This window comes from Parambassis ranga, chromosome 3, assembly GCF_900634625.1.
Source record: "Parambassis ranga chromosome 3, fParRan2.1, whole genome shotgun sequence".
In the NCBI taxonomy this organism is placed as follows: Eukaryota; Metazoa; Chordata; class Actinopteri; family Ambassidae; genus Parambassis; species Parambassis ranga.
The window spans coordinates 12,810,059-12,825,019 of record NC_041024.1 but is presented as its reverse complement, the minus strand read 5'-3'; the positions used below and the strand labels follow the sequence as shown (position 1 = coordinate 12,825,019).

The 14,961-nt window shown below is 39.8% G+C and overlaps 1 protein-coding gene across 2 annotated transcripts; it reads left to right on the top strand.

The window, feature by feature from the left end:
- The first annotated feature begins 6 nt into the window (after positions 1-6).
- Positions 7-14,112, top strand: ap1g1 (adaptor related protein complex 1 subunit gamma 1). 2 transcript variants are annotated; one of them, XM_028400973.1, is made up of 24 exons: positions 7-160; positions 3,788-3,991; positions 4,100-4,224; positions 4,332-4,473; positions 4,630-4,726; positions 5,478-5,554; positions 5,967-5,975; positions 7,237-7,332; positions 7,596-7,676; positions 7,764-7,862; positions 7,949-8,004; positions 8,104-8,217; positions 8,315-8,455; positions 8,841-8,895; positions 8,977-9,099; positions 9,192-9,281; positions 9,383-9,507; positions 10,067-10,171; positions 10,294-10,435; positions 10,698-10,824; positions 11,101-11,205; positions 11,305-11,465; positions 12,081-12,179; positions 12,313-14,112. In XM_028400973.1, exons 2-24 carry the CDS (start codon positions 3,791-3,793, stop codon positions 12,412-12,414), a joined length of 2,472 nt encoding a protein of 823 aa, XP_028256774.1. In that variant the 5' UTR covers positions 7-160; positions 3,788-3,790; the 3' UTR covers positions 12,415-14,112. The 2 variants fall into 2 exon arrangements, with proteins under 2 accessions (XP_028256774.1, XP_028256775.1); XM_028400974.1 differs by lacking the exon at positions 5,967-5,975.
- Positions 14,113-14,961: the final 849 nt, after the last annotated feature.

The following is a 14,961-nucleotide window of genomic DNA, read 5'->3' as shown; positions in this document are numbered from 1 at the left end:
CCGCGCTTCTTTCACAAACCTCTGGGATATGTCAGTGTAACCCTCCGCCTGCGGTAGTTGTGCTGAGGCTGGAGTAGCCACCATTTTGCATGTCTAGTGTGTTCCTCCCTCCATTGCTAATAGAGACGATTCCAGTCATTTTCTGGCATCATTACGGCTAGTAAGTACATTTTAAGAATAATATCTCGGCAGAAATAAGTGAAAATTGTTTTACGCATGAGTGATTACATGTGGTTTGATTGTATCTACGTTGACAACTCTCACTGTGGCGCTGCATAGGAAGTCGCAGCCCTCAGTGCACCGGGGTTGTGCCTGTCAGCAGCTAAGCTAGCTAGCATAGTTAGCATGCCATATAGCTGTAGCCTTGCTGACAACCTGCAGGGCTAAGGATGTGCAGCTCTATCGTCTTGTATTTGGCGTTCTTGTCATTAAGTCATAATTATCGTGACAACACACAGTGTCCGTATATATTGTATATATTTCTAGCCAGGTGGCACAAGCTGCATTAACAATTAATTTAGTTAGTATTCGGAATAGGTAATACATGCATGTAAGCTAGCTAACGCCACAGAGGACTCGCTAGCTTGATAATCCAAAAGCTTTAAGAAGGCCTAAACTGCATCATGTCCTGATCAATCGGCGATCAGTCAGGTGTAACGGCCTTATATCTAATTTCGACATTATTATGTAACGCTGCAAATATAACCCCTAATTTATTAGCATGATCTCAGCCAAGGTGAAGCTACCGCTGTAATGTCAACATAATATCTTGCCGATTCTCTAAAGATAGTAGTGTATACTTGAGTTAGCTCGCTGTTAGCTTGCCTTTGATGGGTGTGATTTGCGTTATCTAAGTAACCCTAAGAATATGACGTATGCTACGTGTGTATCAATTAAACTAGACATTCTAAATTTTGACAAATTGTAAACATTTCAGGCCTAAGTCATCGGTGCATTTAGATATCCAGGAAGCTAACGACAGCTAGCTTGGTTTGCTGAGGACGTGGACTTGGGTCTGTTAATATCTTGAAGCAGTTTGTGATGATGACAGCGACTTACTTAAAAAGAGGACACTGAGATACTTGCTTTTTACTAGTACCTATGTTCTATGTAAGTGAATAACGTTTTAATAGAACAATTAGCAGGCAATGTTAAGGAAGTCGGTTGTAAGTAGGAAGTGAGCGAAAAAGCGTGACGCACAGTATGGGTCATTTATATGCATATTTGTCAGTCATTTTTCATTGAATGGCCCTGTGTCCTGTATGTTCAATCTAACTCGCTAGTTCTGCTGCTCTGTGGTGCAGGGATAGCAAGTTCTCCTCAGGTCTTACTGCTCCAGTGATTCTGTTGCCAATAGTTGAACAATGGTCTAGACAGAATACAAGTATTGTTTTGTCTCCTGTTTATCTTTCTTTGCTGGAGTAATGGCAGGGATGGGTTGTGGGGCATGTGCTTTTGATGAATCAGAAAGTTGACAAGTGCATTCTTATCAATCACACTGTCATATGTTTTTCTCTGAAATACATTCAGCTGTTTTGACTACACAAGACTACACATACCATTATGTTATTGGACTTTTTTGTCCATTTTTTTCATACGATTGTGTTCTGTTGGCCAGAAATGACTTAAATAAACTACCAATCTTAATGACTATGAATGTGGAAGAGTTTTCTCATGTCAACAGGTTGGTTGGTGTCTAATTACCCTTAGTTTTGCCGCAATCCATTGGAGACCTGTTAGGCGACTCAAGAGCCCCTACAGTTGAAAATTAACTCGAAAACGACTGTTTGCTGTCCCACTGGCTTTGACATACCCGCAGTAATGTGACATGCATTCAACTATGCCTTCCATCGAATCTAATAGATAGATCTTTGTGATCAGAGGGAGTTGCAGTAATTAACAGTGTCCTGTCCATTAAATGACTAATGTGCCTGAACACAATAATGTAGCAAATGTTTTGATCTACCTGTAAACTTACAGATGTTTGAAAAGCAGAAAACCTCTTATATGAAAAGCCATAGGGGAGGTTGTGTGGGAGGCTGCTGTTACAGATGTGCAACCTCTATCAAATAAATATGCTGTACTGGTTCTGGACTTATTGTAGTCTATAGTAAGTTGATAATAATTTAAAACACGTATAAGCTGATCCAGTTCTGAGTTGATTGAAGTTGTACTCTTGTCGTCTCTTGTTACTTGAGTTTGCGCTTTAGTGGTGTGTTCTGTGGTGTTATTGATTATAAGTAGCTATATAGAGCTGATGGTAAAAGACGGAATAAGGTAGTCTGTTCTGATAGTGTTTATAGACACTATATGATTTTTTTTTTGTTTCTGCATAAAAGGTAGGACTGGACAATACATGTGGGGTTTCAGTCCTAACCAAACAGCAGCATGTGGAAATCTGATGTGGAACCCTATTTATCTATTGATATTTCTTGTCTGATGTCTCGGTTGACAGGTGGACTGGTCTCTCTGGTAAATGGGGGAGTGGCATGCTCTCTGCTTGTTGTTGGTTGTTAGGCTCTGAAAGCTAATCTAGGCTGTAGGTCTCCAAATCCCATAGGAGGAAATGCTTGTTTCACAGTGGGTGCTAAATACACCTGTAGAAAAAACACACGTGAATGAAACATTGTGCAGGTGAGGACAGATTTGTTCTGTGCCAGAAGCTGTTGCACCAAAACTACTGAATACACTAATCCTTTTCCAATAAATGCAAAAAAAGCAACCACAGTTATGGACATTAAAACTCTGCTGAATATTGATTGTAGAAGAATGTGTTGTTAAATTGGAGCTGTAATGTAATCAGCTCTCAGCAGAGGCTGGATTTTCTTTCTTTAATGTGGACACATTTTATTACAAGCACAGCATGAGGTGGGGGGGGGTTGATTTATAGCGCCCAACAGTAGGTCCATTCAGCTCAGGTCATTTAAATGGTGTTAGGACAGATAGTATTTTTGGGCCTTATTAAAGTTCGGCCTAGCCTGACCACCCTCCACATTCTTCTTTGATCACAGCGAGTTCTTATGTTCTCCACGAGCCACCACCTCATTCAACAAAGGACGTCCTTATTCCCCCTTTGTCTGGATCCTTACTTTCCTCTGTGGAGTGGAATCATTTCATAAACTCCCTTTGATCTTCTCAGATATAGATAATACTGAATGTTTAGAGGGTTTCTTCTTTGGCCATTCAGGTAGAAATACAAGTCTAACAATGACTCATACATGTTGTTTTTCTGAACAAGTATTGTCTTATTTTTTGTTATAGTAATAATAGAATTTGTACCTCTGGCCCTGCTTCACTATAAAGGATGTCTTGTGTGAAAGTGTGACAGCAGCTTGACAGGGCAGCTTTGACTCCTGCTACAAGTGTATGTTCCCTGTTGTATTTGTTTTGGATGATACATAGAAACACAAGAATTTAGTCTCACAATTAAGTGGGTACTTATAAATATTTAAATGTCTTCTCATAGCTCGTGCGCTCCTAGAAGCTCCACTAAGAGGAATTGAATTTCACCTGCTATTCTTCTTTGTCTCTCCACTTTTAATGCTTTTTTAAATTATGGGTCAATGTTTTTCAGTGAACTGAGTCTGATTATTGAAAAATACAAAGTACTTTTTTTCCAGTTACCCTGAATAAAATGTAATGACACGTTGACATGTTTTAAAGACATAATGTAGCAGTTTAAAAGTTTTATTTTTCACATTGAGAGGATGACTAGTCTAGTCTTCTAGCAAACCTTGAAGCATTTGATACTAAACTGTTGTTTGTTTTTTGTCTTTGTCTCTTCCAGAGAATGCCAGCTCCGATCAGACTGCGGGAGCTGATCCGGACTATCCGGACAGCACGAACCCAGGCAGAGGAGCGTGAGATGATCCAGAAAGAGTGTGCTGCTATCCGCTCGTCCTTTAGAGAGGAAGACAATACATACCGTTGCAGAAATGTGGCAAAGCTACTTTATATGCACATGTTGGGCTACCCGGCACACTTCGGGCAGGTATGTTTGCTAATGGATGACTGGGTGGGCAAAACGTATGGAAGCTATTTAGATTTCTAGTTGCTCATACTCCTTGATCATGTTGTGACATACTGACTTCTTTTGTAGCTGGAGTGTCTGAAGTTGATTGCATCCCAGAAGTTCACTGACAAACGAATAGGTTATTTGGGAGCTATGCTGCTGCTGGACGAGAGGCAGGATGTCCACTTACTAATGACAAATTGCATTAAGAAGTAAGTTGATTGCCTTGCTGTTCCTTATTGGTCTTTGTCTCATAATTCTATCCTTCTTCATACCTTTGTGTTTCCCTGGTTTATTTGACTCTTTTCTCCCACACCAGTGATTTGAATCACAGCACACAATACGTCCAGGGACTGGCACTGTGTACTTTAGGCTGCATGGGGTCCTCAGAAATGTGCCGCGACCTGGCAGGGGAGGTAGAGAAGCTGCTGAAAACGTCCAACTCCTACTTGAGGAAAAAGGTAAGCCTGGCCGTGATGTTTTGACTACATAACAACTTCATTTTTATTATTTAACACGGAAAGTAAGGGTGTGTACTGAATAGTTACACTAAACTCCCAGAACAACATTCGGTGTTAAACATTAAGGCATTGTCTTATTTCAATATTTGCTGATAGGCAGCGCTGTGTGCAGTTCACGTCATCAGAAAGGTGCCAGAACTCATGGAAATGTTCCTTCCAGCCACAAAAAACCTGCTGAGCGAGAAGAACCATGGTAAGTGTCAATAGTTTGTCTGGATGCAGTTGCTGGCTCATTTTGGGGGGGGGGGGGGCATCCTACAAAAAAGGCAGACTTGGTCCTATTTCCTGACATTCATAGTGCGTTGCTCAGATCAGCTGGGCTGCTGATGTCCTTTGCAGAGGAGAGTGGAATTAATGAGTCTGTCATAAACTCCAGGACCTGTGTCCCCCCCACATATGGAGTATCAGCCCAAGGAAAAGATGTTTGGTAACAGGGCTGAAACATGCTGGTATTTTCTGACACTGTTGCAATGCAGTAATAAGTGCTTTAACTAAGGAAGACAGACACATTTATTTCCCTTTATTCTTAGAGATATACTCATTGTTTACCCAGCAGTAATCAACATGCAATTATAATAATATATATTATACCTAAGCAACATGTAACCTGGTCGAGAGTGTCATCTCTTTCTGCCTTTCAGCATTTGTCTTTATAGTATGATATACTTTGCTTACATCTTTGTTCAAAGCTTATACACAGCTTTTACTTGTTAGGCAAAAGTTGAGCCTGGCTCAACATATTAAATGCACCAATGGTCACATCATTGAGAGATTACTTTACAATGCTAGGGCTAATTTTTTTAGTTAAACTGAAAAAATGTAAAGACAGAATTCTAAACCTTTTAAGTGCTTTTCTGGATCTGAATGGGGGTTACAGATGAGCAAAGCAGAGCTGTTTTTGGCACATTCAAAGCAATTCAATGTTATTTTTTCTGTTTTCGCAGGTGTTCTCCACACATCCGTTGTCCTCCTCACTGAGATGTGTGAAAGAAGTCCTGACATGCTGGCCCACTTCAGAAAGGTACAAACGGATTCTCACCATAAGGAGCTTAATGTGATTACTTATGCATTTGTCTTAAGCTCACGTCACATTTCATTCTCCTTTTGGGTGCACATTTTCTTTTGTTATAGCTAAGTTAGACAAATATGTTAACTTTGTTTGAGGTTTGGACTGCACTACAGGTTTCCTCTACTTTCAAACGTATATCTTTGTCTCCTACCGCTGTCTTTTCCTCTTGTATTTCAACTGCTGCTCTACCTCTCCCTTTTTATAGGTGTTGTAAAAGTATGCCAGAAGCACCACTCCTCATGCTCATGTTCTGAACATTATTTTAAGCTCTTTGAAAGTGAATGATTTCCAGTTTCCCCTCCCTAACATCTACCTCATATTTTTTCTGTCATTTGTCTTTGTTACAATTCCTGCATTGTGTTAGAATGAGAAGGTAAGAGTACATTCTGATCTCATAGCTGGTGCATGCTGTAAATAGTAATCACTCCTCACAGTCACTTCAGATGTAACCAGATTTGTGTTGAGTACTGTCATGTTGTAATTTAATTTCGTCTTTTAATTTTGTTAACTTGTACAGTGATCATCAATCTGTCAGTGTTTTTGAATATTATACAAGATTTTTTGGTCCATTTTTTGTCAGATGTATTTCTCACTATTGTTTTGAATGTCATTATTTGCCTAATGTGCAATTCATTTGGTCACTGTCTATTCAAAAGCAGATATGTGGGAGTGTTTGGGCCACTGCAGTTGTCCCTAGACACAGATGATTTTCATTACGTTTGTGTCACTGACAGAGCGAGGCTTACTTATTATATCAGTAACTGTGAGGTGTATGTAGTTGTAGAGAGGTGGCGTTGGGTTTTGAGAAGGACTTTGGCAAAACTAACACTGGGACTGTTAAGAAAAGACTTTGAAGGTTTATATGTATTCTTCTTTTTGGGGTTGCTTCTTTGTTGGCGTATCCACTGCAGGGAGGATTTATATCAGTTTCACCTCTGAGCATTCTGTAAAGTGATCTGGTTTGGAGTGTGTTCAGTCTGGTGAAACAGCAACTCAAAGCAAGCTGAAAACAAAAGTGCAAGAAATAGAGCTTCTAACAACCTTATAACATTTTTCCCTTACCTCTGCAAGTTTTTAGTAGGTGAGTTAATCATTATTACATGTATGAATATCCAACACCCAGGTTAGCATGCTCCCTGCTGTTTGTCTGTGTATTTTTTTTTGGCTAAACGCACCAAAGAACCATCACTGGACAGGGTGCATCAGAGTGAAAAGCAATACCCAGTCCTCTATTTTAACACCTAATACAATGTCAAGGTGTTTACCAAAAAGTAGCATCCCTTTAAGGCAAGATTTTGATGCCCTGCATTAGAAAGCAATAAGAGACTGAATCCATATAGGAATGAATATTAATTATTGTGACAAGAACATGAGTCACTATATAAATCTGTATATTTAGCAATGTCCAGAAATGACAGAAGATTGTGCAGATTCTTCTCTCAAAGCCAAATGTTCTAACCTAACGTTTGCTTAATCAACATTTTGATTTTACTACCTCAAAAGTGATACCTGAATAAATATGTGTCCCTCCATTAAATAATGTTAAATAAATGTTGATGAGGAAAAGCAGAACATGTATGTTTCACGTAGTGTTTGTGACACCTCTTCTTTTTTCCTTGTTGGTCTTTTTGTAGCTGGTTCCACAGTTGGTGCGAATCCTGAAGAACCTAATAATGTCTGGATACTCTCCTGAGCATGATGTGTCCGGGATAAGTGACCCTTTTCTGCAGGTAATTCTCCAGTTTTTTCTTTGTTGATGTGAGTAACCCCTACTATAAGTGCAGATTTTATTTATTGCCTCTGTTGCACAGGACAGAAAAATCAATAGAAACACACAGATATAAAACTATTCTGTGCAACATCACACCTACAGTTAAAGCATCTAATGTTTGCCAGTGGAAAAAATAACCAAAAATAACCGACAGCAGGTCAGCAGCAAGCAAGGGGTTGGACAAGAGAAACCTGAATTTACTTTGCTGTTTCTATGGTTTAGGTGCGGATATTGAGACTACTGCGGATTTTAGGCAAAAGTGACGATGACTCCAGTGAAGCAATGAATGACATTCTTGCACAGGTCAGATTTAAAAATGAGCGCTGCTTTGACATAACACTTCATGGGTTAAGTTTTATTCTGTCAAACTCATCATATTTATGCTTGCAGGTGGCAACAAACACAGAGACAAGTAAAAATGTTGGCAATGCAATCTTGTACGAGACTGTGCTGACCATCATGGACATCAAGTCAGAAAGTGGACTAAGGGTGAGTTATTTTATTGTAAGAAGAGTTTGATAAGAAAAGTCAACATCTTGTTAATCCCGCATAAATGTTTTCTTTTTTTCTCTCAGGTTTTGGCCATTAACATTCTAGGTCGCTTTCTTCTTAACAATGACAAAAATATAAGGTAATTGATCCCCCAACTGTACTTGTCTGACCTTGCAGGCGCTGAGGAATCCAGAGTGTTATGAGTTCCTGATGATTTGCCTTTATGAAACTATTTCAGATATGTGGCATTGACATCCCTACTAAAGACGGTACAAACAGACCACAATGCAGTGCAGAGGCATCGGAGCACCATCGTGGATTGTTTAAAAGACTTGGATGTGTCCATCAAGAGGTGATTCACAGTGCTCATTTTACATTTAACTGCAGTTTCATCTGTCCGTATTATTTAGCCAGGCTGTGTCTGATCTCATTTTTTTGTTGCTGTGAAGACGTGCAATGGAGCTGAGCTTTGCTCTGGTGAATGGCAACAACATTAGAGGCATGATGAAAGAGCTGCTGTACTTCCTGGACTCCTGTGACCCGGAATTTAAAGCCGACTGCGCATCAGGAGTGTTTCTAGCCGCAGAGAAGTATGATACACGCACTTCACCACATGTTACAGCAGAACTCAGCTGCATTAATCACATGTGCTGTCTAACCTCATCATGTTTAAGGTTATAAAAGATTTCAGATTTTTAATGTTCCTTTTCTTCTGTGCTTCAAGCATTATGGGTCTATGATAACAAACCTTATCTGATCCATTAGGAATCCAGACTAAATGTCAATAGGCAATAAACACCACAACACTGAAATGCTGCGTGATGATAAAATGAGTGATCCATCGTCTGACAGACTTTGCTGACACCATTTATTTTCTGACAGCATTCGTCTCCACGCTGTATACTGTGTATATAAGTTTATGTGTCAACAGTTTGAATCCTATGCTAGTGCTAATCTGTATTTGTTTCGTTACAGGTATGCTCCCTCAAAAAGATGGCACATAGACACCATTATGCGAGTCCTGACAACTGTAAGTATATACAACAAATCACCCCCCCCCCCCCCTTTGCTGCAGAAATGCAAATCTATATAATATTCCTCATGCTTACAGGCAGGGAGCTATGTGCGGGATGATTCAGTTCCCAACCTCATCCAGCTCATTACCAACAGTGTGGAGATGCATGCCTATACAGTGCAGAGACTTTACAAAGCCCTGCTGGATGACATCTCACAGGTCAGAGCAGTGCTGCTTTCATTAATGAAAACACTTCTGACTTGCTTAAGAATGCAGGAAAGGCTGACATGTATTTCCACTTTGTTCTGTAGCAACCTCTAGTACAGGTAGCGTCCTGGTGCATAGGAGAGTACGGAGACCTGCTAGTGTCTGGGCAGTGTGAAGAGGAAGAGCCCATCCAGGTACACTAGGAAGAATCCCAGCCAAACACAGCATTCAAACAAACTTAAGAGAAACACAGAGTCATCACATGCTGTCTTTTGTATCTTACTATTAAATGAAGGTGACTGAGGATGAAGTTCTGGATGTGTTGGAAGGCCTCTTGGTGTCAAACTTATCAACACCTGTGACACGGGGATATTCCCTTACTGCTATCATGAAGCTGTCTACTCGCTTCAGCAGTGTAAAGTAAGTCTGATTTTATAAAGTACATCTGGCAAGATGGTACTTTGCACAGTAACCACTAACATGTGACTATGATTAATGTGTCATGAGAAGCTAAAGCAGATTGTGTGCATGACAAGGTGGTACAAACATAAAATATGTTGGCCTGCATGGAACAATCTGTAAGTGAGTGTAAATATTTTATGACAAAACATAGTTATCTGAAGAAGCATCTTCAGTTTTGTTCCTCTGTTTTTACAATGGACACACGTCTTCTCTGCATTTAACTTATCTATGGTACACACACAAAAAGCAGTGGGAAGCTGCTTAAGCTATTGCAGCAACCATTGTATAGTAGGGGTTTAGTGCTTTTCTCATGGGCACTTCAGCTATTAAAGTTAAGGACTGGTCTGTGACCCATTGGTCTCAAGTCTGCCTTGGATTAAGTCACACTTAATTAGGTTATTATCAGTAAAATAAATACTGAAATCAATATGATTTTCAACAATCATATACTGCATATAACCATAGCCAGTGTTTCATTTCTCTAACCTGTAAACCTGCACGAACGTTCCGTTTTCAGCCGAATCAAGAAGGTGGTTTCGATATATGGCAGCAGCATTGATGTGGAGCTTCAGCAGAGGGCTGTGGAGTACAATGCGCTTTTCAAGAAATATGACCACATGAGGTGAAACCACATTAGAATCTAACAGAAAATTGGCATCATAGAACACAGAGTATATTCGATCAAAAAAAAGGGTGGTTGAGTTTTGTCCATTTTTCTTGTCCTTGCCTGTCCCTTGACAATAGGCCAGCACTCCTAGAGCGAATGCCTATTATGGAGAAAACTGCTACTAATGGTCCCACAGAGATTGTACAGACGAACGGGGAGACGGAGCCCTCTGTTGTGGAACCAAAACATCCACCACCTGTCACCCAGCCAACCAGCCAGGTGAGGGCGGCTTTGACGTCTTTATTGTGAAGAACATACATTGTTGTAGTTAGGTAACAAGCTTAAAGATTAGTAGGCACATGACACATTATATATTTTGTTACATAAAATCACTGCACTTGGTTATCCTAATAATAATTTTTAATGATATTTATTTTTTTATTTTTGTTGTATTGCTGTTATTCAATTGTGTTTACACTATACACACACATGCTGACGCACAATACACACTAAAGTTTGACTTGCTGTCCTTATTTTGTAGGCTAATGATTTGTTAGACTTACTGGGTGGTAACGATGTGGTGCCAGTAATTCAGACCACGATGCCCACCAAGCCTGCCTCAGCTGGAGGAGAGCTGCTTGACCTGCTGGGTGACCTCTCATTAAGTGGTAGGGTGCCTGTTTGAGTCTTTCTGTTACTCCTTTTAGAGTAAGGCTACTGTTTGCCAGCCGTGTGAATGTGATGTCCAGTGTGTTCCCAAATTATTATTTGTCATTGTGTGAATAATGACCTGGTACGACCAGTACTGTTTCATTATTTTCTGAAAATATTCAGTATTGTCTTAAGTTTATTGACATAATAAAATGAAACAAATGAATGGAGATACATGGATTAATTCATTCATGTTGTCCTTGCGTGCCCTTGTGTTGCTGTCCCCATCCCAGGTGGCCCAGCCCCTGCTCCTGCTCCCTCAGTACCCTCTTCCCAACCCTCTTTCCTCTTGGATGGCCTCTCCTCACAGCCCCTTTTTAATGATATTGCAGCTGCAGGTGAGAGTCTGTTGCTCCACCTTAACCATCATGTAGAATTGTTGCACTTGGTCTCCAGTGAAATGCTGAATCATCTGCTCCTCTGAAATTTCTATACAGGCATTCCTCCTATGACGGCGTATAACAAGAATGGCCTGAAAATAGAATTCACATTTGAAAGAGCCAACCCCAACCCAAACATCGCTGTCATCACCATCCATGCATCCAACTCAACAGAGGCAGACATGACTGACTTTGTTTTTCAGGCTGCAGTACCAAAGGTTAGCACACACAACATGACAGTTGTATGGCTTAAATATGAAGCATTTGTGCTGATGTGTACTTCGGTTTCACTCTGGTTTTACTCAGCAGATTTAATAGATATAGTGGGTTAGTCTGGTGTTTTCTATTATAAGTGATACCTTTACCTAGCAATGCTTAATCAGTTATTTGGCACAAGTACCAATTCCTTTTTATGTTTTTATGTGCTGCATTTATTTACTTACTACAGTATTTGGTAAGTTGAAATAAAGTCACTTGTTTCTACACAATATCAGACACATTTTAGGGCTGCTGAGCGCTAATTTCTAACTGGGCCAGATTTTACTGGGCAGCCTACAACTACACCCAGTGGCTCCACCCTGAGTCGATGTTTGGCCTGACATAAAGATGAGATAAGTTGTGGTGGCCTACTGGCCGCAATGTTGCAGTTTACTATGTCACCTGTTACCTGTTGAGTAGAATTATCGAGGTGCCATTTAACCTTAACACCTGTCAGTGGAAGTCGGTGCCCAAAAAAATCCGAGCATCCCATTTTAAACTGCTGTAACGACCCCATTTCTCTGTGGGTGTCATTAAGTTTTCATCTAACACAGTGTCCTCTATTTGTCTGTCAGACATTCCAGCTGCAGCTCCTCTCCCCTAGCAGTAACATTGTCCCAGCGATCAACCAGGGAACTGTCACGCAGGTCATTAGAGTCCTCAACCCACAGAAGGTGAGTTTGTCCTTTGCAGATTCGAATTGATCATATTTTTATTCCTTACTGCACCCTTGGCACACATTTAAGACATATACGATGTGTGAAAGTTTCCCATTTTATAAACATGAACATCCTCACAAAATTACAGCAACAGCTACGAATGAGGATCAAGCTGACGTACACCCACAAAGGCTCGGCTGTGCAAGACCTGGCTGAGGTTAATAACTTCCCCCCTCAATCCTGGCAGTGATGAGCTCCTCCTATTGCTCTTAAAAGCCCCACCAAGGGAACTATGAAAACGATTTTCCTTTCACCTCCCACCTTTCTTCCAACGGATCCCCCTGTGACGTCACTGCAGACCGCTGCCCTCAAGTTGCATGGGAAGCAGCAGAGCACTGAACACAGGAGACAAATACAGATGTTACGAAGACCCTGTTGACTACCAACATCACATACATAATTGGGAAAACATATCAATCAATGAACTTTTCTCTTTTTCTTTCTTAATTGGTTTCCACAATCTATTTGCTTAGCTGAACTATGTTCACCCTCTGCCCATCACCCACAGAAGCACATATGCACACCATTCACTGTGGTACACTATACCTCTCCAGCAGAGGAGTGTTGCCCTCTATGAGCACTGCAGTAACAATAGTGTCATTTTAAAATGCAGTTGAAACACTTTTCTCCCTTGATGTTAATGATTGGCTTTGCATTCAGATTGGTTTCATATATATGAATTATCAGTCCTTACAATGGCAGCAGAAAAAAAAAGCTCTGGAAGGTCTCTTTAGTGGAGTTATAATCTTGTTGAATCATCCACATCATAAATGATATAACTTATCAGAGTTGTATTCATTTTGAATTACATTAATTTGCTTAAAGCATGTTTGAGCATTGTTAAGATCACAATCACACCTGGACTTGAGCTTGAAGGGGATTTTCTCATTCTGGCAGTAGGCCTCTTTATCCTATGTTTCTATAGGAAGTTGTCTACATTTGTTTTGTCATGGTGATAAGAACATGGAACAGATCCCACTTTTCATCACCTTTCTGGCTACTTTCAGTGAACATGCTCAGATTTCCCCACGGCACTCATCTCATCTGTAGTGAAGCAACAGCTTTTAGATCTGTATAAATAAATAAAATGGTTATTTGCATAGTTTGTTTATTCATTAGGATGGAGATAATCCAGGACTGACATTTATCTGAAAACAGGTTGATCGCATTTGTGTTAAGAGATCTGTGTTTTTAACACTTCTGCATCTGTGTCCTCAGTGTAGCTAGTTACATTTTGGATTTGTTTAACCTGGTTGCATTTGGTCACCATGCACATACATGTAAATTAAGCTTGTTATGAATGTAGTTACATGCACTGAATGCTTCTTCCCCTCCTCCCCCTCTACAATTACTTTCTTCCTTTTCATGTCTCCTCTGATGGGGACGCTCATCTTATTGGCACTATTTTTGTGAAAGTATGTTTTATTTCTGCAGTGATTTGACTTAATTTATGCCTGATATCAAAGTGATGTGCCTTTCTGACTTAGCTAGATAAAAGCCCCTGAACCGTTGAGTTCTGTATGAGCTTCATTTGTAAGTCTACCTGTGTGATGATTGTGCTTTCAGTCTGAGGGAAAAGGTCTTTGTAGAGAAAAAAAAAAAGAACTGGTATGGCACTTCATTTAATTTTACCTTTTTCCACTTCAGTCACCTACACAATACTGGCCTACTTGTATATTCACAACAATGTGTTTTGTTTTGACCAAAACATGAAGTACAGCTACATGATCCTCGTGTCTTTACAGTTGGCAGATTTTCATTAAATCAACTAAAACTGATAGATCATGGCAGCTAAAAAATAAAAAATCATTAATAGACTGGCATTCAAGTTTGATACCCCCCCCCCCCCCCCCAAAAAAAAACAAAAAAACAAAAAAGCATGCATCCATAAATGCTGAAATGTGAGTCGCTCGGTGAGGTAATGGGACGGGCTGTTCTCTGGTGACTGCGTGTGATGATTTGATTTCTCTTTCTCTTGTCTTCCCCAAATCAGAATTCTGACCGTGCTGTCGGGGGACGGTAACTTTAATACCTCACAATGTTCTCTCTTTGTGTTAACTTTCTGTGGCAGTAGTTTGACCGCTTTTGTTTAGTCATGATGAATTGCAATCAAGGGGGATTATCTGCATGAGAAAGACTAACAGTAGTTTGTACATCTCATTACTAAACAACCTTAAGCAGCGCTGTAATGCTGTGCTGAGATCCTCAGATGTTCAATCAGGCTGTATAAGTCTTTTCACTATGCTTCACTATCTTCTAACTTCTGTGACCAAATCAGAGAGACTATTAGCTTTGGAAATATTTTTGAGCTATGATATGTGTATATGGAGAAAATTATTTCAGTTTAACATTTTTTTTTCTGTTGTTGACAAATGCTATATTGGCTTTTTTTTCTGTACATATTGAGGGCTTTTACAATTTTTGTCTCTTGTACTATCTTTCATCCTTTTTTTAGATACCATTTTCTAAAACAAAATCCAATTATTCACAATGTATATTGTCTAAATAGATTTAGTCGGCATCGGTCTAAGAAGACTTCCCTGTATCATCACACGTTCATTGTAAAAGATATATATGATCTGCTGCCTGTACATTGTATATAGTTGTAAAACAAACGAACGCTGATCAGATTAAATAAAACCCACATGAAGACTTAAAAGATTAGCTAGAAAGTATAACTGTATGCATATATGTACAAAAAAATCTTAAAAGGATGCAATTGAGCTGCATTTGATTT